The sequence below is a fragment of the Mastigoproctus giganteus genome, chromosome 8, assembly GCF_048544385.1.
Source record: "Mastigoproctus giganteus isolate SK-2022 chromosome 8, ASM4854438v1, whole genome shotgun sequence".
Lineage (NCBI taxonomy): Eukaryota > Metazoa > Arthropoda > Arachnida > Uropygi > Thelyphonidae > Mastigoproctus > Mastigoproctus giganteus.
Window position 1 is genome coordinate 20,263,743 of NC_143582.1, and position 27,666 is coordinate 20,291,408.

At 38.4% G+C, this 27,666-nt stretch overlaps 1 protein-coding gene across 1 annotated transcript in view; it reads left to right on the forward strand.

The window, feature by feature from the left end:
• Positions 1 to 637: 637 nt before the first annotated feature.
• The window catches only part of LOC150081318 (zinc finger-containing ubiquitin peptidase 1-like), a 114,812-nt gene continuing 87,783 nt past the window's right edge, over positions 638 to 27,666 (forward strand). The window contains exon 1 of the mRNA XM_090380161.1: positions 638 to 1,451. Coding sequence (XP_090236287.1) covers positions 638 to 1,451 — 814 coding nt within the window. The remainder of the gene's footprint in view (positions 1,452 to 27,666) is intronic.

The following is a 27,666-nucleotide window of genomic DNA, read 5'->3' on the forward strand; positions in this document are numbered from 1 at the left end:
AATAAAAATTAAAACTAACGATTTATGTATGAATGTGTTGTTACAAAAAGTGTCTGGCAACCGTCTGAGCCCCCTTCATTGATGTAGCAAAAGTATATATAAATGTATGTAAAATGTATAATGATAAATTCTTTACGCTGTAACTGCTTATGTGCTATAAAGGTATTTTATTATATAGGTATATTAAGACCGTGGTGTTTTATCCTTGAGAATGCTTATACTTAAACCACCTGAGTAGAATTTCCTGAGCAGCATCATTCCATTATTTATTTCACGTGTTTGTGTTATATATCGCGAAGTCGGAAGTATTTTGGCTGAATTTGAATGGGCTTCAGATTATTATTGTTTTTTTCTCGTTGCACAAATTTGATTTTTTCTAAGCAAGTGGAATATTTCCAAGATTCTCCTTTATGGCAGGATTTAATGTGAGAATCTTGAAGATTTGATGCTTTGCTGGATTTTACCATGCGTTTCATAATTCTAGTGAGAAACTGTAAACTAAACCGCCCTTTCTCGGTACTCCTGAAACGGACAGGAAAGAACTGTGTTGAATACCATCAGATGAGGCATAAAAGTTAAATCCAAAATTGAATTATTTTACTTTTAACATTCTTCCTCCCCTTATCTGTGATAAAACATGGCAGCGAAACACCCAGATCCTGTATACACTTGTGATATCTGTGGAGAAGAAGAACTTAGTGAGGAGGACATGAGATCTCACATGCTGATTGTACACATTGAAGGTGCCATATCGTGCCCATTTTGTGATCTTGGAGACATATCTGCAGATGAAATGGTTTATCATGTTAATTCCCTTCATCTAGATTATTTAAGCCCTAGTGATGATAAAATTCGATTTACACTCACACCTAGTGATTCTATAGACCTGTTATCATTGTCTGATACATTTTCAGATAATAATAATATGGCTTCTCCAGTTTGTGAGAATTCACCACAACGAGGAAACTTATCTTTAAACTTGAATCCTCCTAAGCAAAGGAAAGATACTCCAAGTCCTCGGAGTGGTGAAAATATTACCACTTGCCCTTTGTGCGATTATAGGAATCAGTCACCTACAAAATTACAAGAACATATTAATCGTCAACATTTTGATTTAACGAGTCCATCATTTCCAGAATTGCTAAATTCTGAAAGAAGTGTTACTAGTCCATTTATGTGCCCTTTATGTAACAGAAATTTTGAAGCAAGTCCTGATCTAGAACTTCATGTAAATATGGATCATCATGATATTCTTAGTCCTGTGAAATCAACTCGAGTGACACCTGGGGATGAAAATTCAAATGAATGTTGCCCAGTTTGTGGATGTTCAAACTTTGCATGTGGTCTAGAACTAGCATCACATATAGAAGAACATTTTGACCAGAGATCTTGTAATGGAATTATGTGTACACCAAATACACCTCTTAATTTGGGACCACATGGAGGTGAAGGTAGGTGTGTTATGCTTTCTTCATTACATTTTTAAAACAAGTGTCATACGTTTGAAATTTGTTTTCATGAAGTTATTCTCTTCAGTTGATGTTTTTGACAACCATGGTAAGTGGAGCACAGTAATAGGTGGATACCACTTTTTTGAACTGTAATGGTAAGAGTAACCAGTACAGTGGTGTAATGGTGAGGGTAAACATTTCTTCCACGTCAACAAGTATTATAATGGTGGTTCAAATTTGGTTTCTGAAATGCATCTTTTCAGATGTTCATATTCTCGGCTTTTATTGCAAGGGTTATATATGTATGTGAGAGAGCTTTGAACTTAATGTACATGACATGGTAATTATGCCTGCCTTTAATAGTTCTGTTAAATCTACAAAGATATAATTGAATATAAATTAATATCTTTATTAATATAATAAATTAGTGTTTATTAATTTAATAAATTAATTTATTAAATTAATAAACACTAATTTAATTCATATATTGAACATTTTTAAAATGTTCAGTGTGTGTGCCATGTTCAGAAATATACTGAGTTGAAAGTTTATGAAATACAGAAAGAAATGAATGAACATATTCAGTTTTCAATAAATATATGTTTGCTGAAAATATTGGTCGGATTCAATATAATTTGGATTTGAATTGGTAGGGCAAAACCATTTATATATGTTCACTGGTCATTCCTTGGCACTTTAGCATTACCATTAGTAGAGGCTCATGATGCAAGAAAGCAAGCTTCTGCAGCATCAGCCAAAAAAAAAAAAAACACCTTCTCATTTCGATCCATTAATTCCAAATGTTTGTCTAGTTCTGCCTTGAATTTATTTAAGCCATCAACTTCCACAACAATAGATGGAAATTTGTTCCAGCAATCAACTACCTGCTGGTTAAAGGCAAACTTCAGCACATCTATCCTTACAACTGTCTTTCCTCAGTTTGAATCTGTCCCCTCGGGTTTGTAATTTGAGCAAGAGGAAGAATCCCATCAGCATTGAGCCTGCTCAATCCATTCAAGACCTTATACACCCCAATCAGATCGCCTTGCAGGTGCCTAGTCTCCAGAAGCTGCAATTTGCAGAACTTAAGCCTTTCTTCATAAGAGCACCTCCCCCTTTGTTCCCTTCACCAGTCTTGTTGCCCTTCTCTGGACTTGTTCTAGCAACTCTACATCCTTCCTGAAGTGAGACTTCCAGACCTGTATGCAGTACTCAAGGTGTGGCCTAACCATTGCCTTATACAAGGGGATAATCACCTCCTTATCCCTGATAGCAAAATTCTTATATATCATCGACAAGACCCCCATGACCTACTCTGGCAGCCCTACTGCACTGCTCAGAAAACTTCATATCTGACTGCACAATTACCCCCAGGTCTCTTTCATTCTCCACCACCCTGAGTTGTAACACCATATAGTTGGTACATTTCTCAGGGGCTACTGCTACCCATATGCAGTACTTTACATTTGTCAATGTTAAACTTCAGTTGCTGTTTTTCAGACCATCTACCCAACTTTTCCAGATCCTGTTGCATCAGCATACTGTCATTACTGTTATTAACAATCCAGCCAACCTTTGTATCATCTGCAACTTTAGCATTCAGCTTGATATACCTTCATAATTATCATTGATAAATATACAAAACAACAATGGGCCTAACACCTAACCCTGAGGGATACCACTAATAACATTAGTCCACGTAGAGCAGTACCCATTGAGCAGTACCAGTACCACTCTGTCTTCTCCCACTCAATCATCCTTTTATCCATAGTAGCAACTTGCCCTTAATGCCATACTGTTCCAATTTGTACAGTAGTCTTCCATATGCAACAGTATCAAAAGCTTTCCTGAAATCCAAGTATATGATATCAAAATTATTTTTTGCATCCAGTTCCTTTGTGACTACATCATAGTATCCAATCAAATTGGTCAGACAAGACTTCCCCTTGACAAACCCATGCTGAGTCTGAATTACTACTGCTATCTTGTTTAGATGATCCTGCAATGTTTCTTTAACCAGCGACACCATTATTTTCCATGGAACAGAAGTCAAACTAATAGGTCTGTAATTACTCGTGTCACTCTTTGATCCCCTTTGTGAATTGGGGTCACATTTGCAGCTCTCCACTCCTTGGCGACTTCCCATGTGTCCAAGGATGCTCTCATTATTGTGGCTAAGGGTTTACTTTCTTCCTTTGCAACCTCCTTTAATATAACTGGATAGATTCCATCCACCCCAAGAGCCTTTCTTGTGTTTATCTTCAACAATTTCTCCTCCACTTTACTCTCAGTTATAACAGAATCATTTAACTCCCTGTTAGAGTTTGATAAACATCTGGCCCACTCCTCCTTGAATAATTCCTCATGTGTGAATATTCATTTAGTTAGGCAGCTATCTGAGAATATTCATTTAGTTAGGCAGCTATCTGAGAATGATCATCTACAGTCAAGCCATTGATATCAAGTGGACCAATCTGATTCATCCCCTTCCTTATAAGTAAAGAAGTCTTTGCATCCTTTGCCAAAGATTTTTCATAATCTGCCTTCACTTGCCTAACCTCCTTTGTGACTTGATTAATCTTGTATCTACCATAGGCTTCTGTGTCGCCTGACAATTTATGTGCATCCCATACAATTTTCTTCTCTGACACGAGTCTCATTAGTTCATCTGATATTCATTTGGGCCTAAACCTAGAGCAGTATTTCTTAGTTGGAACAAAACGCCTAGTAGCTTCCAGAATTACTTCCTTGAATGCTTTCCATTTAGAATTTTCTGTTGGTAACATCATCAGTTGGTCCCACTGTATAGAACCTAAAAATTCTTTGAGACCACTGTAGTCGCCTTTACGAAAGCAAAACCCCATCCCTTTATGATGGTAGTTACATCTTTAAGTAAATCCCACATCAGTACACTGATCACTGTCACCTAGTGGTTCCTTTATCTGTAAATTCTTAATGTATGAAGAATCACTGCTGATAATCAGATCAAGAGTGTTATTCCCTCTTCTTGACTCTCTAACATGCTGCTGTAGAACACAATCATCCAATAAACCAACAATAGCCTTGCTAGTGTGCGAATGACCAATCCACAAGTTCCAGTCTATATCTGGGAAGTTAAAATCTTCCATTATAAGACACTCTGATTTACTGGCCCACTCTATTTCTCTGTGTAATTGTTCATTGTACTCCTAAGAATCATTAGGCCTATAACAAACTCCTACCCTCATTTTTGCTTTCCCAGTGCTTATGTTACACCACACTGACTCAACATTGCACTGTCCATCTATGTCAACTGGATGCACTTCCTTAGATTTTGTGTGTTTCTTAACTAACAGCATAACCCCCTCCTCCCTTCCTATCCTGTCTATCCTTTCTGTGTGCATTGTACTTCCCAAATTCCAGTTCTGCATTCCTTATCACTGAGTAGCACCATGTGTCTGATATCCCAACGATATCTGCCTTGGATGTCTTAACCAGCACTTCAAATTCATAAAATTTATTTACCATACTCCTAGCATTGGTATACATGCACCTGTTCGTACCCTTAGTTACTCTAACACAGCCCATGTATTTACTTGTTTCCTGGAATCCTCAGCAACTGGCTTTCCGGGCTGCTGCTCATTCCAACAGAAGCAGTGCAAGAATCATTTTCACCTCTGCCTGCAGCTAATGTTAATCTATTAGTCTGTGAATCCTCCCAAGCTAGCAGTTTTCCGATCCACCTAACATTTTGATAGAGAGAGAGAGAGAGAGAGAGAGAGAGAGAGAGTGAGTGAGTGTGTGTGTGTGTGTGTGTGTGTGTGTGTGTGTGTGTGTGTGTGTATTAGTATTAATGCTGGAAAATGATGCAAGGAAACAATGCTTATACAGTAATAGCCAAAAAAAAAAAAAAAAAAAAAAAAGAAACCATTTCACCTATCCATACCCTCCAATAGTTTGTGTAGTTCTTCCTTGAATTTATTCAAGCTGCTCACTTCCACCACATCAGATGAAATTTGTCCCAGCATTCATTCACCCATTAAACTTCTGCACATCTATTCCGTAGCCATCCTTCCTTAATTTGAATTTATACCCCCTTGTGTGTAGTCTGAGCAAGAGTAATCCCATCAGCATTGAGTTTGCTTAATCCATTCAAAGCCTTAAACACCTCAATCAGATCGCCTTGCTGGTGCCTAGTCTCCAGATGCTGCAATTTGCACAACTGAAGCCTCTTTTGGTAAAAGCACCCCTTTCAGTAATACTTTAGAACATGGTATCCCTGGGTGTAGCCAAGCTTCATTACCTCGTAATTTTCGATTAAAATCCAATGTTTTTTCACACAACATTGGGCCAGACACTGGTTTGCTTCTGAAGAAACCACAAATAAAGTACACTCTCTAAAGCGGCATTTTCAGGTTTCAACATCGTCTTTTTCCTATTAGATCCTCCTTCACTATCCATAATTGACACAAATTTTGTTGTAGCATTGGATGATCCTGGAAATCTCTTAGGAGAAATTTCCTAAATTTTCACCTTTTCTAATTCTATTAATAACTTCCTTTTTTCGTTGCAATGTTAAAATTACACGTTTTCTTTTCATTAACATTTTACCATAAAAAAAATTGAGAAAAATAATAAATGGCACAGATTCGGGCTAATATTATTCTTACTGAATCTGGAGCTAAACTAATCTGAAATTCACTCTTTGTTTCCAAGAAAAAACCCAGGTCTCTATGATATTTTTCTAAAGCACATTTCTTCTGAAGGTCACATAGAATTCTGAGGTCACAACCATAAAACAATTTGCAGTTTTCAGTTTATTGGGCTTTTTGTATTATAAACAAGTAGTAAACTCGATCTTTCCTCTATTATTATCAAAATTCGGTTAAATTTACAAGCTGGTACACTTCTGGTTGATCATTGCGAATAGCAGTAATTGATATGCCTAGCCTGCACTATGGTTAATCTTAGTTAAAGATGTTTATCCCCTGCCTTACCACTGTTTTAATAGTGGAAAACGAGTTCCCTATTAAAACTAACCATAGTTAGCTATTCATATGCAGTGACATCATGCCTCCTCGCATCGATCAACCAAAAGGGTACCAGCTTGTAAAGATTAACCCACAATTCAATTTGCAAATGTAATCACTATAACCAGAGCTTACTGTACTACTGTTAATAAAAAAAAAAACAGAAGAAAGATCAGTCTTTCCAATTATTCCAGATAACCTAACCGACATTCTACTATAATTTAATTTTAGGGTTAAACAGAAAAGAAATCACGGCAGCAGCATGAAGAAATAAAACCAGCCAAATAAAAAATCCATGGCAAATAAAAACTAACCTCCCTGTAAACTCACAAGCATATAAGCAAATAATCAAAAACAAATAAAACAAACTCACATTCCCAATAATCAGCCAAGAAAGCAAGCAAATCATGACAGCAGCATGAAGAAACAAAAGCAACCAAAAAAAAAAAAAAACTCTCCATACCAGCACGATGACATCCACACCGAACCACGGCAAACAAAAACTAATGAACTTCCTGGTAAACTCACAAGCATGTTAGCAAATAATCAAAAATACAAATAAAACAAACTATGCATTCCCAATAATCAGCCAGTCACATAAATCTGCACAATGAGAGAGGGCAATAACATCACATGATCTTTTCTTCATCAGTTGACATTTCTCAGTAACATGCTTTTGACTAATTGCCAAAAACAAGATAGTAACGGCGGGAGGGAGGGACTAACAAATTAAAATGAAAATTATCAAAAAACCCACACTTTTGCTTGAATCTGTCCCGAGATCGCTTAAAAACCAAACTTTTCTTCACTAAACAAAAATGAAAGTTGATTAAAAACATGACCCTTCCTATAAGTGTTTTTTTCCCTTCTAATTGCAACTATTATTCTCAGTTTTTCCCTGTAATTTGACACACCCAAGAGAGGAGTAATTACATCCTTCACTTCATCCTTCAGTTCGTAGGGCACACAACAGTGGCTAGTAATCATGTTCATCACTTCGACAGAACCAATCATATCCTCCACTTTGACTGTTCGTCTGCCACACCCAGGGGTACCAGATACTAAATTGAATGTATGCGGGTTGTATCTTTGAGCCTCTCATAGTCCACGAGCTGGGCTGCCGCCAATAAAGGCAGTCACCCATTTCAACCGTTTCCCTCTCACCCCCTCCCATCTTCTGACCTCTCTCTTCCTCGTCTGTGTCACTGTTTGCAACTACCCGTAAACCATTCTCCCCTCCTCCGCGTGGGTGCCTCCGTAGCCAGGTGGGAAGGAGCAGCAGTGCGTAGCACACGCTTCTTGATTAGACCGGGGTTCGAGCCCGTCACCACGAAATACGGAGGATGCGGAAAGGTCATTCAGGGAATGACCACCGCATATCCCGGAGCAATATGGCCTTAGTTGCTAATGCTCCTAAAAACCAAACAAACAAACCCCTCCTCCGTGACCTCACATGCTTATGTACTCGAAGGTCAGCTACATCACATAAAAGCAACTGCTTGCCGGTGCTCAATTAGTTGAAAAAGGCTACATACAGTAGCTGAAAGCTTCTATATTTGTTCTGTATTTTCTAAATTTAATATATATTATCTCCTAAATATCTGTGCCTTGTTTCAGTTTTTTGTGTGTTATTGTGTTTACTCTCACTTACTAATTAAATTATTTTCACTTGGTCGGTGCAAGCAAGAAATCACTATGCATCCAAATCCCAACCTCACAGGATTCTTCAAACATCCCATGTGTTGTCCTGGAAGCCTTTCTGCACTGCTCAGAGAACTTCATATCTGATTGCACAATTACCTCCAAGGTCTATTTCACTTTCCACTACTCTGACTGTAGTACTAAACAGTTGGTATGTTAATCTGGGATTATTACTACCCATATGCAGTTCTTTGCATTTGTCTATGTTAGACCTCAATAGAGAGAGAGAGAGAGAGAGAGTGTGTGTGTGTGAGTGTGTACTAAGGAGCTTCAGAAACCAACTGTTATAACTGAAGGTGACTCTTGTATTACTGAAGATTGGGACTAAGTCTGGGTAGAATTGAATTTTCTTTTAAATCCATTTTAAAATAGGAATGTTAGGATGTTTCTGACTTTGTGCCAAAAGGAGAATTGCAAAAAAATATTTTTTACATGGGCTTTATTTTATCATATCAGAGCACTTTTTAATGAGTTGTTTTGGTATTGCAGAACTTTCAAATAATCAGCACACATCAGTGGAATAGAAGTATATGCGCCGACCAGGCTAGCCGGGTGGGTAAAGTGCCTGCCTAGCAACCCAAAGGTCGCGGGTTCGAATCCCGCCTCGGGCTTGGATCAAAGAACTGCAAAAGCCTTGGGTGGTGCATTATGGCCACAGAAGCCGATGCGCCAACAACTACCAAAAAAAAAAAAAAAAATAGAAGTATATGCTATGTATTTAAAATGTAGGTATCACCATTCTTTTAAGGTTTTACTGATCTGTGTAGAACATGAACAATTTAAGGAGACAAACTTTGGGAACATAAATTTGATGCAGTTATAAGCTTAGTTTCTTGCATAACTTTTGCTATTGTCTGTCTTAATAGCTAATCTACTCCAAATAATTCATTGAATAAAATTGTTGATAACTAATTGTCGATAAATATAAGGGGGGGGAATTTTTATCTATAAAATTCTTCTTTCCACTGCCTAAACAAGTTTAAAGGCAAGGGTTGCTGCTTTCATAAAGGAGACTACAGTGGTCTCAGACAGTTAAGTTCTATACAGAGGGACCAACTGATGATGTTATTAACAATAAATTCTAAATGGAAAGTACTCAGAGAAATAATAGAAGCTACTATCTTTTCATACCAACTATGAAATACTGTTCAAGGTTTAGACTAAACGGATGTCAGATGAAATGATGAGATTTGTGGCAGAGAAAAAAAGTGCATGGGATGCATAAAAATTATCAGATGATACAGAAGCCTATGGTAGATATAACCTAGTCCACAATCAAGTTGCAAAGGAGGTTAAGCAAATCAAGGCAGATTATGTGAAACCTTTGGCAAAGGATGCAAAGAAAAACAGCAAAGACTTTACTTATGTAAACACTAGAAGGAAGAGGATGAATCAGAGTGGTTGAACAAAAGCCGAGAATTAGGGTTGAATTTGAAAGTGTCTGCAATTCTGCCCAGACACGATAGGAGGGAGTATATGATGAGAGCCTTGTCGATCAATTCGGCGCTGGAAAGATTGTGCAAGGCTCAAGGGGTAGAATTTTTTTCAGCCTGGACTGTACTTGTTAACAGGAGAGATTGCTTCTACAGGGATGGGATACACTTAAATAGAAAGGGTGCAAGAATTTTTGCTGATGCTATCGAGGCAGTGTTAGGTGGGTCGGAAAACTGCTAGCTTGGGGGGAGACAAAGACCAGTAGATTGACAGTAGCCACTGGCAGAGGTGAAAGAGATTCTTGCACTGCTTCTATTAGAATGAGCAGAAGCCTGAAAAACAAAATGCATGATATTTCGAGACTGCTGGGAGCCATTGCAGTACAAGTAAACACATGGGTTGTGTTAGGGTAGCTAAGAATAGAAACAGGTGCAGGTATACTTGCGTGTACACCAATGCTAGGAGTTTAGTAAATAAATTTGATGAATTTGAGGTATTGCTCAAAGGCGCACTCGTGCATAAGTACACGTGCCTTGAGTGACCGGGGTTCAAGCCCGTGACTACTGAATACGGTGCTGTTTCTTGTATTCTGTCTATTTGTGAACTCCTCTGACCGTTTGGTCGTCCCGGAGTATAAACAGAAAATTTATTTATTATTATTATCAAAGGCAGATATTGTTGGGATATCAGAGACGTGGTGTCACACAGATATAAGGGATGCAGAACTGCAATTTGGGGAGTACAACGTCTACAGAAAGGATAGAAAGGATAGGAAGGGGGGAGGGGTTATGCTATTAGTTAAGAAACACATAAAAACCAAGGAAGTGAAGCCAGTCGACATCGCTGGACAGTGCAGTGTTGAGTCAGTTTGGTGTGACATAAGCATTGGGAGATCAAAATTGAGAGTAGGAGTGTGCTATAGGCCTAATGACTCTGATGAGTATAATAAGAAACTGTACAGGGAAATAGTGGGCCAGTAAATCAGAGAGTCTTATAATGGGAGATTTTAATTTCCCAGATATTGACTGGAATTTGGGGGCTGGTCACTCACACACTAGCAGGGCTTTTGTGGATTTATTGGATGATTGTTTTCTACATCAGCATGTTCGGGAGGCAACTAGAGGGAGTAATACTCTTGATTTGATTATAAGCAGTGATTCTTCATGCATTAAGAATCTGCAGATAAATGAACCACTAGGTGGCAGTGATCACAGTGTGCTGAAGTGGGATTTACTCAAAGAGGTAACTACCATTGGGGGTAAAGGGAAGGGTTATTGCTTCCGTAAAGGCGACTACGATGGACTGAGACAGTATTTAAATTCTATACAGTGGGACCAACTGATGATGTTACCAACAGCAGATTCAAAATGGGAAGCATTCAAAGAATTAATCTTGGAAGCTACTAGGCTTTACATACCAACTAAGAAATATTGTTCAAGGTTTAGGCCAAAATGGATGTCAGATGAACTAATGAGGCATATGTCAGAGAAGAAAAATGCATGGGATACTTACAAATTAACACATGACACAGAAGCCTATGATAGATACAAGTTGATATGCAACCAAGTTACAAAGGAGGTTAGGCAGGCGAAGGCAGATTACGAGAAATCCTTGGCAAGGGATGCAAAGAAAAACAGCAAAGAGTTCTTTACTTATGTAAACTCTAGAAGGAAGGGGATGAATCAGATTGGTCCACTTGATATTGATGGGTCAACTGTTGATGATCCTGCTCAGGTAGCTAACAAACTAAATGAATATTTTGCATCGACATTCACACATGAGGAGTTATTCAGCGAGGGGAATGCCAGAGGTGTATTCAATTCTAGCAGTAAGCTACAGAATCTTGAAATAACTGGGAGTAAAGTGGAGGAGAAACTGTTGAAGATAAACACAAGAAAGGCACCCGGGGTGGATGGGATCTATCCAGTTATATTAAAGGAGGCAGCAAAGGAAGTAAGCAAACCCTTAGCCATAATTATGAGAGCTTCCTTGGACTCAGGAGAGGTACCCATAGACTGGAGATGTGCAAATGTGACCCCAATCCACGAAGGAGGATCAACGGCCGACACAAGTAATTATAGACCTGATAGTTTAACTTCTGTTCCAGGAAAATTAATGGAGGCACTGGTAAAAGAACACTGCAGGATCATCTAGACAAAACTTCATTTATAGCTCGGACAGAGCATGGTTTTGTTAAGGGGAAGTCTTGCCTGACCAATTTGATTGGATATTATGATGCAGGCACAAAAGAACTGGATGCAGGGAATAGCTTTGATATTATATACTTGGATCTTAGAAAGGCTTTTGATACTGTTGCACATGGAAGACTGCTACACAAATTGGAGCAGTGTGACATTGGAGGCAAATTGCTGCTATGGATGAAGGGGTGGTTGAGGGGAAGAAGACAGAGAGTGGTAATCAATGGACACTGCTCATCATGGACTAATGTTATTAGTGGAGTCCCTCAGGGCTCAGTGTTGGGTCCATTATTGTTTTCTGTATTTATAAATGATATTGATGATGGTACATCAAGCTTAATGTCCAAGTTTGCAGACGATACAAAGGTTGGCAGGGTTGTCAAGGACACTACTGACACTATGCTGCTGCAACAGGTCTGGAAAGGTTGAGCAGATGGGCTGAGAGGTGGCAAATGAAGTTTAACATTGACAAATGTAAAGTACTACACATGGGAAACAGCAACCCCAGAGCAACGTATCAACTCTGTGGTACTACACTGACAGTGGTAGAGAATGAAAGGGACTTGGGGGTGGTTGTGCAGGCAGATATGAAGTTCTCTGAGCAATGCAGACGGGCTGCAAGAGTAGCTCATGGAGTATTGTCAATGATATACAGGAATTTTTCCAGCAGGGATAAGGAGGTGATTATTCGCTTGTATAAGGCAATGGTTAGGCCACACCTGGAGTACTGTATACAGGTCTGGAGGCCTCATTTGAAGAAGGATGTAGAGCTGCTGGAACGAGTACAGAGAAGGGCAACAAGATTAGTGAATGGAACAAGGGTGCTCTTACGAAGAAAGGCTTAAGTTTTGCAAATTACAGTGTCTGGAGACTAGGCACCAGCGAGGTGATCTGATAGAGGTGTATAAAGCCTTGAATGGTGTGAGCATGCTCAATGCTGATGGGATTCTTCCTCTAGCTCAGAATAATCACCTGAGAGGGCATAAATTCAAATTGAGGAAAGATGTAGGATAGACGTGCGGAAATTTGCCTTTAGCCAGCGGGTGGTTGGTTGGTGGAACAGACTTCCATCCCTTGTAGTGGAGGTTGATAGCCTAAATAAGTTTAAGGCTCAGCTGGATAGGTATTTTGAACGAACAGAGGGGTGAAGTGGAAGTGGGTTTTTTTTTTTTTTTGGCTGATGCTGCATAAGCTTGCTTTCTTGCATCAAATGCCTCTACTAATGCTAATGCTAAACAAGTTTAAAGGCAAGGGTTGCTGCTTTCATAAAGGAGACTACAGTGGTCTCAGACAGTTAAGTTCTATACAGAGGGACCAACTGATGATGTTATTAACAATAAATTCTAAATGGGAAGTACTCAGAGAAATAATAGAAGCTACTATCTTTTCATACCAACTATGAAATACTGTTCAAGGTTTAGACTAAACGGATGTCAGATGGAATGATGAGACTTGTGGCAGAGAAAACAGTGCATGGGATGCATAAAAATTATCAGATGATACAGAAGCCTATGGTAGATATAACCTAGTCCACAATCAAGTTGCAAAGGAGGTTAAGCAAATCAAGGCAGATTATGTGAAACCTTTGGCAAAGGATGCAAAAAAAAACAGCAAAGACTTTACTTATGTAAACACTAGAAGGAAGAGGATGAATCAGATTGGTCTACTCGGTAGCGATGGTTTGACTGTTGATGATCCTGCTCAGATTGCTTACAAACTGAATAAGTATTTTACATCTACATTCATACATGAGGAATTTTTTTTATGAAAGTGCATGTCAGGAGTTTATGAAACTCTAGAAGGGAGCTAAATGATTTTGTAATAATAGAGACGAAAGTGGAAGAGAAATTGTTGAAGTTAAACGTAAATAAATCTATCCAGTTATATTAAAGGAGGCAGCAAAGGAAGTAAGCAAACTGTTAGCCATAATTATGAGAGCATCTTTGGATTCATGCGAGGACCATGTGAACTGGAGATGTGTGGATGTATCCCCAGTTCTTAAAACGTGATCAAAGGGTGACCAGGAGTAATTACAGATCTATTAGCTTAAATTCTGTTATAAGGAAAAGAATGGAGTCACTGTTTTAAGAACATAGTTTAAAGTTCATTAAGGGGAGATCTTGTCTGAACAATTTGATTGGATACTACGATGCAGTAACAAAGAACTGAATGTAAAAAATAATTTGATATCGTATATTTGGATTTCAGGAAAGCCTTTAATACTGTTAACCATAAAAGACTGCTCTACAAATTGGAGCATTGTGGTATTAAGGGTAAGTTACTGCTATGGATAAAAGGAATGGTTGAGTGGGAAACAACAGAGAGCAGTTATCAATGGACACTGCTCTTCATGAATTAACATTATTAGTACAGTCCCACAGGATTCGGTGCTGAGCCTATTAATGATTTCTGTATTTATTAGTAACATTTATGAAGGTATATCAGGCTTAATGTCTAAGTTTGAAGATGATACAAAGGTTGGCAGTGTGGTTATTGACAGTAATGAAGAGCAACAAGATCTAGAAAAATTAGATAGAGGCTAAGAAATGGCAATTGAAGTTAAACATTGACAAATGTTAAACCCAGAGTAACATACTGACCCTGTGGTACTACACCCGGGTAAAAGAAAATGAAAACGGACTGGGGGTAATTGTGCAGTCAGATATGAGGTTTTCTGAGCAGTGCAGACAGACTGCCGGGCAGCTCATGGGATTTTGTCAATATACAGGAATTTTGCTAGCAAGGATAAGGAGGTGATTATCCCATTGTATAAGGCAATGGTCATGCCACATATTGAGTTCTTCATACAGTTCTGGAGGCCTCATATTAACATGGAATCAGAGCTGGTGGATGGATTCAGAGAGGAACAAAAGTGTGGTCTTACCAAGAGAGGCTTCAGTTTTGCAAATTGCAGTGTCTGGAGACTAATTTGTGCTGCTCTTCGTGGACTAATGTTATGAATGGTGTCCCACAGGGTTCGGTGTTAGGTCCACTGTTGTTTTGTATATTTATCAGTGATATTGATGAAGGTATATCAGGCTTAATGTCGAAGTTTGCAGATGATACAAAGGTTGGCAGGGTTGTTAATGACAGTAATGGCAGGTGCTACTGCAACAGGATCTAGATAATTTGGGCAGATGGGCTAAGAAGTGGCAACTGAAGTTTAAACTTGACAAATGCAAAGTACTGCATATGGGTAGAAGTAACCCCAGATAAACGTACCAACTGTGTGGTACTACACTTAAGGTGGTAGAAAACGAAAAAGACCTGTGAGTAATTGTGCAGTCAGACATGAAGTTTTCTGAGCAATGCAGACAGGCTGCCAGGGCAGGTCATGTGGTTTTGTCAATGATATATAGGAATTTTGCTAGCAGGAAAAAGGAGGTGATTATCCCTCTGTATAAGGCAATGGTCAGGCCACGCCTTGAGTACTGTATACAGGTCTGGAATCCTCATTTTAGGAAGGATGTAGATTTACTTGAGCATGTACAGAGAAGGGCAACAAGATTGGTGAAGGGAATGAAGGGATCCTCTTACCAAGAGGATCCCTAGTCTCCAGCCACTGCAAATTGCAGTGGCTGGAGACTAGGCACCTTGCGCGGTGATCTGATTGAGGTATATAAGGCCTTGAATGGGTTGAGCAAGCTGAATTCTGATGTGATCCTTCCACTTGTTCAGATTACGAACCTAAGGGGGCATAAATTCAAATTAAGAAAGGACAGATGTAGAATAGATGCGCGGAAATTTGCCTTTAACCAGCGGGTGGTTAATTGCTGGAACAAACTTCCATCTGTCGTTGTGGAAGTTGATAGGTTGAATAAATTTAAGGAGGAACTGGACAGGCATTTGGAGGGAATGGTGTGATTTTTTTTTTGGCTGATGCTACATAAGCTCATACACTTGCTTTCTTGCATCACATGCCACTACTACTACTAAGCATCTGCAAGGTGATTTGATTGAGTATTTAAAGCTTTGAATGGCTTGAGGAAACTCAGTGCTGATGGGATTCTTTTTCTTGTTCAGACTATGCACACGAGGGGGCATAAATTCAAGTTGAGAAATGATGGTTGCAGAATAGATATGCAGAAGTTTGGCTTCAGTCAATAGTGGTTGATTGCTGGAACAGACTTCCATCCAATGTTGTGAAGTGGACAGTTTGAATAAATTCAAGGAAAAACTACACCATACTATTGGAGAGAATGGATAGGTGAAATGGATTTTCTTTTTTTTTTTAAGCTCTACTGTATAAATTTTCTTTCTTGCATCATTTGCCATTTCTTATACCATACTTGCAAATTCGAAAGTTGAGCAAATTTAATTTTATTCAAAAGGTCAAATGTGTTTCCAATATGAGGAATGCTTAGTTTTTGAAAACACATTTTCATAGACTTCAACATGGCTAGCATTTCTTTCAGTAAATTGGTCAGAGAATTACTATAATACAAATGTAACCAAGTTGTTATTGAAAGTATTTGGTGTTACCCACACCCCATTTTCAAATCCATGAAATATGGTAGTATCTTTATAATCTCTGTCTTGTAAATGTCTAGATCATATGTGGCTGATCTTGAGTATAGACAGAAAGTTTTATTCTATATTTTAGAAACCCACATTTTGAACTTTCATAATTTACAGAAATTTTTATTGCCTTCAAAGAAAAGATCAGTTAAATATATCTGTACATTGTTACCTGTAAAGACGTTGTGTACATTGTTGTGAATGCTGAGAGTATTTTGATTAATTATCAGATATGTATTAATCACATAACTAATGATGATCCTGCTCAGAGTGTTGAAAAACTGAATGAATATTTTGCATCTATTCACACATGTCCTTGGTCCCTGAGACTGTCACAGACATTCTCTCAAGTATGTAAAGTTGGGCTTGCTATCTGGGAGTCTAAAATGCTGATGGATTGATATTCAAGAGACACCGAAGTCAGGTGGACTGGATTTCAGTGAAGTCTGGTCGTTCTGTGACAGTTAAATCCTTTGCTTGCACCTTCGTGATAGTGGGACTATTAGTAAACCCCTATGTGCAAGTCCTGAAATACAGTACCTAGTATAATGGAGGTGACCATATAGGTGTGAACGAATGTAAGCAGGTGTCAAGGTGGGGCATTCACACCATACGGAGGAATGCTTCCCCCCCTCTTTGTTACCAGGTAATACTAGGTGGTAGATGACTTATCAACAAGTGCAATACCAACCCTTTGCTTTTGGAGGCTTGAAGTAGTGGAACCCATGTTTAGTCTCCAGAGCAAAACTCTGGCATGGCTGAGACCAATGGCAAATCATGGCAAGACCAATCTTCATTACATTTTGAGGGTACAGCTCTAAAATGATGTTCACAGGCTGGCCACTAGGTAGTCCACTGGAACGAACCTGTTAGAGTAACTCTAGGAGGCTTCTGAATCAGTTAGTGAATAATCTCGCTGCTTCTATTCGGCCAGATAGTCACACGAGGAAGTCCGAGTAGTGTGTATACAGGAGAGACATTGTCACAACCATGTTATGTCAAGGAGCTGGATACATTCTTGCCATGTGTATGCCATATTCAAGAATTTCATGACATACAGCATGTTCTCCCCACCTTTTCCGACTACTGAATACATCATGAATTGTCAAACCAAATAAACTTATCTGTGAAAAGATCTAAACCTCACGAACACTTCCTTGTTCATTTCACAAATATAAGTGGTCTTAGTTCCAATCTCAGTTATGTCCATTTCCTCTTAATCTGCCAAACCCTGTGTACCCTTTCTGACTGAATCCGAATCATCACTTTTAGCATTAGTAGAGGCATACGAAGCAAGAAAGCAAGCTTATGCAGCATCAGCCAAAAAAAAAAAAAAAAAACCCTTTCACTTCACCCCTCCGTTCGTTCGAAATACCTGTCCAGCTGAGCCTTAAATTTATTTAGGCTATCAACTTCCACAACAAGGGATGGAAGTCTGTTCCACCAACAACTACACGCTGGCTAAAGGCAAATTTCCACACATCTATCCTACATCTGTCTTTCCTCAATTTGAATGTATGCCCTCTCAGGTGATTATTCTGAGCAAGAGGCAGTATCCCATCAGCATTGAGCATGCTCAAACCATTCAAGGCTTTGTACACCTCTACCAGATCACCTCGCTGGTGCCTAGTCTCCAGACACTAATTTGCAAAACTTAAGCCTTTCTTCATAAGAGCAACCCTTTGTTCCGTTCACTAACCTTGTTGCCCTTCTCTGTACTCGTTCCAGCAGCTCTACATCCTTCTTGAAATGAGGCCTCCAAACCTGTATATAGTACTCAAGGTGCAGCCTGACCATTGCCTTATTATTATTATTAATATCCATATGATGCAAGGAAGCCTGAGGCTTATGCTGCACCAGAAAAAAAAAAAAAAGTTCCTGAGTAACCCTGAGAGAGAGAGAGAGAGAGAGAGAGAGAGTCAAAAGTAGAAGGGAATCACCAAGAAAGAGAAGAATGATGATATCCAGCTCAGGACCCTGGGTGTGCCAAGCCCATACTCACCAGATGTGAGCCCCTGGGGTTAAATACAAGGGAATAATCACCTCCCTATCCCTGCTAGAAAAATTCCTGTATATCATTGATAAGACACCATGAGCTTCTCTTGCAGCCCATCTGCACTGCTTAGAGAACTTCATATCTGCCTGCACAATTACCCCCAGGTCCTTTCATTCTCTACCACTGTCAGTGTAGTACCACAGAGTTGATATGTTGCTCTGGGGTTGCTGTTTCCCATATGTAGTACTTTACATTTGTCAATGGTAAACTTCATTTGCCACCTTTCAGCCTATCTGCTCAACCTTTCCAGATCCTGTTGCAGCAGCATAGCATCAGTAGCGTCATTAACAACTCTGCCAACCTTTGTATTGTCTGCAAACTTGGACATTAAGCCTGATATACCATCATCAATATCATTTATAAATACAGAAAATATTGTTCTGTATATATTGTTCAGAATATATTGTGTTCCCAACTCCATTAATCACTTGCAATCTTTGACTCTCTCTCTCTCTTTGAAACATGACTTCCAGTCTAATTTTCATAGCAGTGAGATAATTTTCCTTGGTGATTTTAATGTTCACAGTTCCATCTGTCTTCTGTATTCCAGTAACATGGACTCAGCTGGTTGAGATGCTGAGACTTTTGCAATTACTAATGACCCTGCACAGATTTTTCATTTCCTTACCTGAATACCAGACAATCTTAATCGCACAGCAAACACTCTTGACATTTTTCTCACAAACAACCCTTTTAATTACACTGTCGAGGTCAGTGGTCCTCTAAGCACAGCAGATCACAACTTGGTGATGGTCCGTTCTCCAATGGATCCTTTCTCTTGTGGCCATTCTCAGCCTCGTGTTGTTTGGCATTACAAGAATGCAAAATGGGATGATCTGTGAGATTTTTCTTCTTTTCCTTGGTTGGATTACTGTTTCAAATCTTCTGATGTCAAAATTGCTTAGGTCATGTCAGTGAAATTATTCTTGTAGGGATGAAATCCTTTATTTCACATTCCACATTAAAATTTTGTCCTTCTTCTAAGCCTTGGTTTTCCAATAAATGTGCTGAGGGTGTTCAAGATAAGAATGTTGTATATATTGAAATTGGCTTGCATTCAAATCTCTAGCTTCATTTTCTGCCTACATGAAAGCTTGCAACAATTGTGAAGCAGTTATTGATCAGTGCAAACTAGATTTTGAACAGGCTAAGAGTAGAAAACTTACTTCTTATGCAATTGGTATTCAAGCATTCTGATCTCTTGCCAAAACTATCGGCTGCAACTTTTGCCAATCCCTGTTCCCACCTCTGTCAAAACCAGATGGCTCTATTGCCACTTCAGCCAAAGATAAAGCTGACCTGCTAGCATTCTGTTTTTCTTCTAATTCATGTATTGATGATCTTGGTAAACCACCTCCTACCATTCACAATACTCTGCATTCAATGCAGAGTATTGTGGTCTTCTGTCAAAAGGATGTCAGAATGTTCTGAACAATTTTGATATGAAAAACATTCCAGGTACTGACGGTATTCCGCCACTTGCTCTCAAAGCTTGTGCTCCTAAACTTACTCCTGTTCTGTGTCGCCTGTATTCACTCTGTTATTCCAAAGGTATTTTCCCTTCTGCTTGGAAATTTGCTCATATCCAGCCAATTCTTGAAAACGGTTACAAATCCCTTCTATTCAATATCATCCCATTGCACTTCTACTCTTTCTAAAGTAATGGAGAAGTCTATTAACTGCCAACTCTTAAACTATCCAGAAACCTTTCATCTGATCAATGATCACCGGTATGAATTCCATCAGTGTTGATCCACTGGTGGTATACTTGCTTATGTTACCCATCTATGGACACATTCAGTGGAAATGTTTGGTGAAACTCAAGCAGTGGTTCTTGACATTAAAGGCTCTTTGTTATGTTTGCCCTGAACGTCTCCTAAATAAGCCTCCATCTTATGGTTTTGCAACTTTTTTTTGTATTGGATATTCACTTTTCTCTCTGACCACTCACTGCTGGTGATGGTAGTTGGTTCTCTGTCTTCCAGCTTTTTCGTTAATGCTGGTGTTCCCCAAGGTTCAGTTCTTTCTCTCACTCTTTAACTTTTATTTATTAATGATCTACCATTGACTGGAAATCCTATCTACAGAAAATAGCAGTTTTGCTATTTTCTGTAGATAGGAAATCCTATCTACAGAAAATAGCACATTGCATTTCATCTTCCAGTTTGAGAAATCTTGCCCTGTTCAACTTCTTGAATATCCACTACCAATTCACTAAATGCTGGTATACAGGTAATTCTCCAGTGGAGCAAAGATAACTTAATTGATTTCAGTCTTTCAAAAACTCAGTCTTCTTCAGAGAACTGAGAAAGATTGAAATCAACTTTTGCTTCTGCTCCTAAGTTTATATTAGCTGACACTCAGATTTCTAGACAAGATCACATATCTCTATTAGGGATTACTCTGACTTCTAATCTCTGAATAAAACACATATTGCTTCCTCTGCATCTAAAATATTGTATTTTCTTTTTCACTGTTGGCATTACCAAACAGTTGCTAGCATTACCAAACAAATCCGTCCTACTATGGAATATTGTTCCCACATCTGGGCAATGCTCCCAAAACCTCTCTAATTTTTTTAGACTCCATTTAAAAGAGGGCAGTTAGTTTAACGAATAACACATCGCTGACAAAGTCTGTCCACTCTTTGTCTCATAGACGTTCTATTCCTGCTGATTGCCTTTTCTATAGATACTCCACTGAGCACTTTTATTTTGAATTGGCTTCTATAATTCTTGCTCTCTTTTCCACACCAGTCCGAACACATGCCTAAACCCTCCAGAATCCTTTTACTGCCCGATTTTAAACTAGCAGAGCCAACTTTTCTTCTTCCGTATTTATTCTTTCAACTTCCATTTTCTGCAAACCACCCATCACAGTATTTCCTGAAAATAACAATCGGCATTAATTGACATCTAATGTGAACAAGTATCTCCTTTCATCTTCTGAACCTTAAGCCCAGGTACAGGTACTAAGTACTATGGGTTCTAATACCTCTCGTGCTTGGGGTGAAAAAAATAATTTTTTAGGCATGTGAATACTGAAAGTATACCAAGTTATAACTGGGAGCTAAATGATTTTATGATAAATGAGAAGAAACAAATTTAATAGCAATGCTTAATTTAGCGGTACTCACCTTAGTGTGATCTGCAATTGATGCTTGGGATAGGGAATTAAATAAACTGAGGTCAGGGTAATGAATTGAAAATTGGAATTAAAATAAGTTCAAGGAAGTAGGAGTGCACAACTTCTTCCTTGGTTGTCATTAATGAAATTGTTGATAAATAAATTAATTAAGGGAGGAATTTAAACTGGGTAGGCCAAAAGTCATAACGAGTTGACTTTTGTTTGTTAATGTCTTCAGTTGTCAATGATGAAGTAGGGAGAGAATGTGTATATTTAAAAGAGTTCTAAGTTCCCGTGATGCTCTTTGAAACATGTGGGAATCTCAGGTGCGTGCGATTCCAGACCGGGGAAAGATTGTAGGGTAGTTTTGCGTTTATAAAGTTGATTTTGGAGTGACGTCGAAACCATTCTTTGATGATGAGGGCTTTGTACTGAAAAATTTTATAACTGGATCTTAATTTAATGATAGTAATGGTTGAGTCGATTAGGGGTTGTGATTATTGGAATGTACGTGTTGTGTAAGTTCTGTACTTGATTGTTCTGTTCTAAAACCATTGTAATGATAATATGCTCGTGTATTAGGTGTTTTTGTGTAACCGTATTTGGTGGTGGTACTTCTGACATAACAGGTATTGCAATTTTGTTGACATTTTATTAGGTATATGATGTTATTCATGTCATTAATTTGATATTTATATGTTTCTTTGTATGAGTTGAACATTGAGCTAAGTTTGTTATAAGCAGAAAATGTGAGTATGATATCTGTACCTGCAAACACCCGGTGGAACTGTCCGGGCTAGCGGCTGTGGTCAGGGAGAACAATACGTGTGTTGCTATTTGCGTTATGTTTAGGTGAATTATTGATGTTATTTTTGGCGGTAGAAATAGTATGTTGAATTATCTGAAATGGGTATTTTCTGGCCATAAACTTTACTGTAAGATATTGAAGTTCAGTAGATAGATCATCTTGTGTGGAGTTATATTTGATGCCGTTATGAACCTGATTATAAAGAACGGCTTTTTTTTGTACTAAGTGGATGGTGTGAGTCAAAATGCAGGTATTTCCCTGTATGTGTGTTTTTTCTGAAAATTCTGGTTTCAAGTTTGGTGTCCATTTTGTATATGGTGAGATTAGTGTTGGCATTCGAGGTGAGCGGACGTGCTTAATCAGGGCTCCTCAGTTAAGTGGTTTACTTTTGGATGGTGCTTTTAAATATTTGATTTATTTAGATATTGTTGGATTATTTTGTTATAGGTTTCCTGTAACAGTTTGATTTTATTAATATTATAGATATAATTTTTTTAAGTTAACTTTCATTGATATTTATTTAATTTTATAATGGTAGTTACAAGATCTGCCTTAAACATGTCACAGGGTATCATGACTCACACAGAAATAGCCGATGGCGATTTACGGGTGAGTCATGATTTAATCTGTTGTGGAAACTGTGGAACTTTTCCAAGGTCCACCTGGTGACTAATCCTACCTACCTGGGGATTCTTTTCTTTGTGATCGATGTAAGGAGTGCACCGATCTTAAATTACAATTTGGTGCACTGATGGAATAATTTGAATAGCTGAAAAAACGAGTGCTTGCCTTTGTTATTATACCTTTGTTTCCAACTATCTCACACCATACAGATTCTATACTAGCATGTGAAATGTCTGAATCCGGGAAAGCTATCGTTGCACTCAGGCTGCTTCTGATAAGAAGCATTACCCCACCACCGCTTCTATCTACCCTATCCTTCCTAAATACATTATACAAGCCGTACTTAAACTCATCATCCCCAATTTCCGGGTGGTGGCACCACATCTCCATAAGCCCTATTATGTCCGGGTCACTTGTTTTAACCAGCAGTTCGAATTCGCTCATTTTATTGACGACACTTCTAATGTTATTGTATAAACAATTAAGATTTACTGTTCTTGTATATTTAACAACCCTAACACAACCCTTGAAGTTTTTTAGGCTCTCTTCCCTGATATTAGCTACCCGCTCACATGAAACCTTTCTGCCCACAGAACATCTAGATAATACGTCCAGATAAGAACTCTTAAGGTATGTGCAAGAGTTACTTTGACCAATATTATCAGATAAACGCGTGTCAGTATTACCCACATTCCCCCTAACTAGCAGTTTACCTGAACCTTTAAGGTATCCTCAATAATACTGGCAAAAACTTTTGCACCACCTTTGTTTAAGTGTATCCCGTCTCTACAAAACAATTTCCTTCTACCTACAAGTGTGGCCATGCTGATAGAAATTTCCCCCCTAAAGCCTTGCAGATTTCATCAAGTCTTGAGTTAATCCACAAGGCTCTTAACATATAATCCCTCCTATCGTGTCTGGGCAGAATTGCAGACACATAGACATTATGGCCTAGCTCGCGACATTTCCTCAGCATGGTCCTGTATTTTTCCAACAAATCGTCAGATCGTGTATGTTTAATATCATTAGACCCCACATGAATAATAATATTCTCTTTACCCCCTTTAAAATCTGACAATCTGTTGGTGACATCATCAATAGTTGCTCCCGGCAGACATACCCTGGTTCTACTCCACCTATCCTTATTACAAAAAATATTCCCCATTTCCCTGACAATGGAGTCTCCTAATAAAACAATGTCCTTTTTAACCAGAGTAGTTTGCACTGGTTTTTCTGTTTTGAGGCTCGAATCGGGTGTGCATCACTTGGCAGTAGTAGTAGTAGCAGTTTTATTAGCAGTAGTATTAATAGTAGTAACACATTTGTTGCTTACTCGTGTCATATTGCATCCAAGTGATGTGCTGTGGTGCATATATTCAGTCATTCTTAAGCAGTCAATAAATGAGTACCATAAAAGTAAAAGCACACGAAAATTAACAACTGCTTGATATCAGCTCACTGATTGAACTCTGCACTATTTATGGCAATTTTTTTTTTTCAGTTATCAAATGTGCCCTGTAAAGACATGCTGCAGAGTTTTACTTGTTCTTTTCTTGTGTTGTGGTTAGTTTACATGCATGGAATAAATTTTGATAATTTATTCCATGATAATCGGAATGTCACCAAAGATAAACATAGGAGCAAAAGAATCCTTTTTGTGAGATATAAGACAAGACTGAGTTTTAGAAGGATCTTGAAATCAAGATCCTTCTAATTTAGAAGGTTTTGAAATCAACTAAGTTGTCTTTGCCCCACTGGAGAAATACCTGGAGATCGGCAGTTAAGGAATTGGTAGCGGATATTCGAGAAGTTGAAGCTGATTGAGCAGGGCAAGGTTTCTCAAAATGGAAAGTGGAATGCAATGTGCTATCATCTGCAAAACTATGGATAGGATTTCCAGTCAATTGAAGAAGGTCATTAATATACAAGAGGAAAAGAGTGTGGAAAAAGAACTGAATCTCAGGGGACACCAGCATTAATGGAGAAGTTAGAAGACAGAGAGCCATCTACCATCACCCTCAGATCAGAGAGAAAACTGGATAACCAATTACAAAAAACAGTTGGCAAACCATAAGATGTAAGCTTGTTTAGAACACCTTTATGCCAAACATGATCGAAAGTCTTTGAGATGTCAAGAGCAACTGCTTGTGTTTCACTGAACCTTTCCATTGAATTTGTCCATAAATGGGTAACATAAGCCAGAATATCATCAGTGGATCATTTTTGGGCCACCAACCATGATCTTGACCCCAAACATGACTTTGAAATAGTAGACCACTCACGACACTTTCGCCACCGCCTATGGCTAGAGTCACTCAGCATAGTAAACAATCCAAAGGCATTAAATCGCCAGAAGGGCATACATCTACACCCCATTCTAGAGACAACCGTTTTAATGCTAGATGATCAGTGGAGTAGAAAGCAGCGCACGTCCGTGCAACAACAATGACGCATGATTAACGTGCCTCACTCAGCTCATTGCACTTATCTGTTGTATTTTTGTATTTAAATGGCAGTTGATGAAGAGACACGCGTCTCGAAAGCTACTGTTAGTATATATTTGTATTCTTACATTAAACTGGATTTATAACTTATACGTGTACGTTATTACTGACAGAATCCATACTGGCGATCGTTGATCAGACGGAAGGTTTCTAGGTAGTTTAAGAGTTGGCGGTTAATTGATTTCTCCATTACTTTAGAAAGAGTAGAAGTAATTGCAATGGGATGATAATTGGATGGGAGTGATATTTCACCCTTTTTTAGGAACTGGCTGGATATGAGCAAATAACCAAGCAGAAGGAAAAACACCTTTGGAATAAGAAAGTGAAAAAAAGGTGGCAAAGAACAGGAGTAAGTTCAGGAGCATAGGTTTTGAGAACAACTGGTGAAATACCATCAGGACGGAAGACCACAGTAGGCATTGAATGGAGCATGTTGGGAATGGAGGGAGGTGTTTTACCAAGATCATTAATACATGAGTTGGAAGAAAAATGGGATGCTAGCAGGTCAGCTTTATCCTTGGCTGAAGTGACAACAGAACCATCTGGTTTTTACAGAGGTGGGAGCAGAGATGGGCAAACTTGCGGCCAATAGCTTTGGCAAGAGACCAGAATGATCGGCTACCATTAGGGTAAGAAGCAAGTTTTCTACTGTTAGCGTGTTCAAAATATAGTTTGGGCTGATTAATAACTGCTTTAAAATTGTTGCGAGCTTTGGTATAGGCAGAAAATGAAACTGAAGAATTGGAAAGAAGCCAATTACAATATGCAACATTCTTCTCCTGAACAGCCTTAGTACATTTATTGGAAAACCAAGGTTTAGATAAAGGACGAGGTTTTAAAGTGGAGTGTGGGATAAAGGATTCCATTCCTACAAGAATAATTTCACTGACACGATCTGAGCAAATGTTGATATCAGAAGTTTTGAAACAGTAGTCCAACCAAAGAAAAGAAGAAAAAAAAATCTTGCAGGTCATAGCATTTTGCATTCTTGTAATGCCAAACAACACGAGGTTGGGAATAGCCACGAGGTAAAGGCTCCATTGGAGAAGAGACAATCACCAAGTTATGATCTGAGATGCCTAAAGGACCACTCACTTTGACCGTGTACTTAGAAGGGTTGTTTGTGAGAAAAAGATGAAGCATATTGGCTGTATGCTTAGGATTGTCCGGTATTCTTGTAGGTAAATGAACAATTTGTGCAAGGTCATTAATAATTGCAAAAGCCTCAGCATCTGGACCAGCTGGGTTGGTGTGACTAGAAAACGGAAGCCAGCTGGAGTTGTGAACATTAAAATCACCAAGAAAAATTAACTCACTGTTAGGAAAGTTTTGTTTTTTACAGTTAAATATTAAAAATGTTAGTTTCTTTGAGTAAAATTTGAGAAAAAATAAAAGAAAAAAAAAATTTGTGGTAATCATAATTTCAGATAATTTTTATTCTGGTGTACTACCCAAAGTTCTGTGGGTATGTTGGATTCTATTGACTGGTCGGTCACATTCTACATTTTCAGTTGCTCGAGTTTGTTTGGATTTCAGATTTTGAATGTTGTAGGCTGAATTTGTATTTAGCCCTGTTAGCTTCCATCTTGTGTTCGAGAAAAGAAATTGTATTCCAAAGGAAACATAGCATAGTTTTGTAAACGGACAGTTGTAGTCAGTGTTGCACCCAGAAATTTTGTTTGGTGGGGCCTGTACATTCCATATTGGTAGCTTTTACTAGTGTTAACATATGACAGTACAATGATATAATATAAAAAAAAACATTTTTAATGGAGGAGCTTTAACATCCCCATGGGTGCTACAAGTATAACAGCATATGCATTTTAGTTAATTTTAATTTGTGCCAGTGTAATTGCTAAATATGGTAATGTTCTTGTATTCTCTACCTTTTAACCTTCTCTGACCAAGTTTCCATCCCTGAATATAACAAAAATTTATTTATTTACTTTGACAGTCACTCAAGGGTTGAATGTAGGAATAAAATATTAATGCTTATTTGGATTTTAGCAAAACATTTGACTCAGTTAACAAAATCAAGACAGCTAAATATACTTTGGAAAAAGCATCGAGGTCGAGACCTGCTAAATCAGGGACAGCAGCTAACCAGGTTATGAATTGCTGACAACTTGGAGCACAGAAACAGAAACCTGTTTCCACTCATATGACTTATCATTAAAGAGATTGGCATAATATATGCCTTTCTCTTTACAGTATATTGCAAATGGATGTATGAGGAG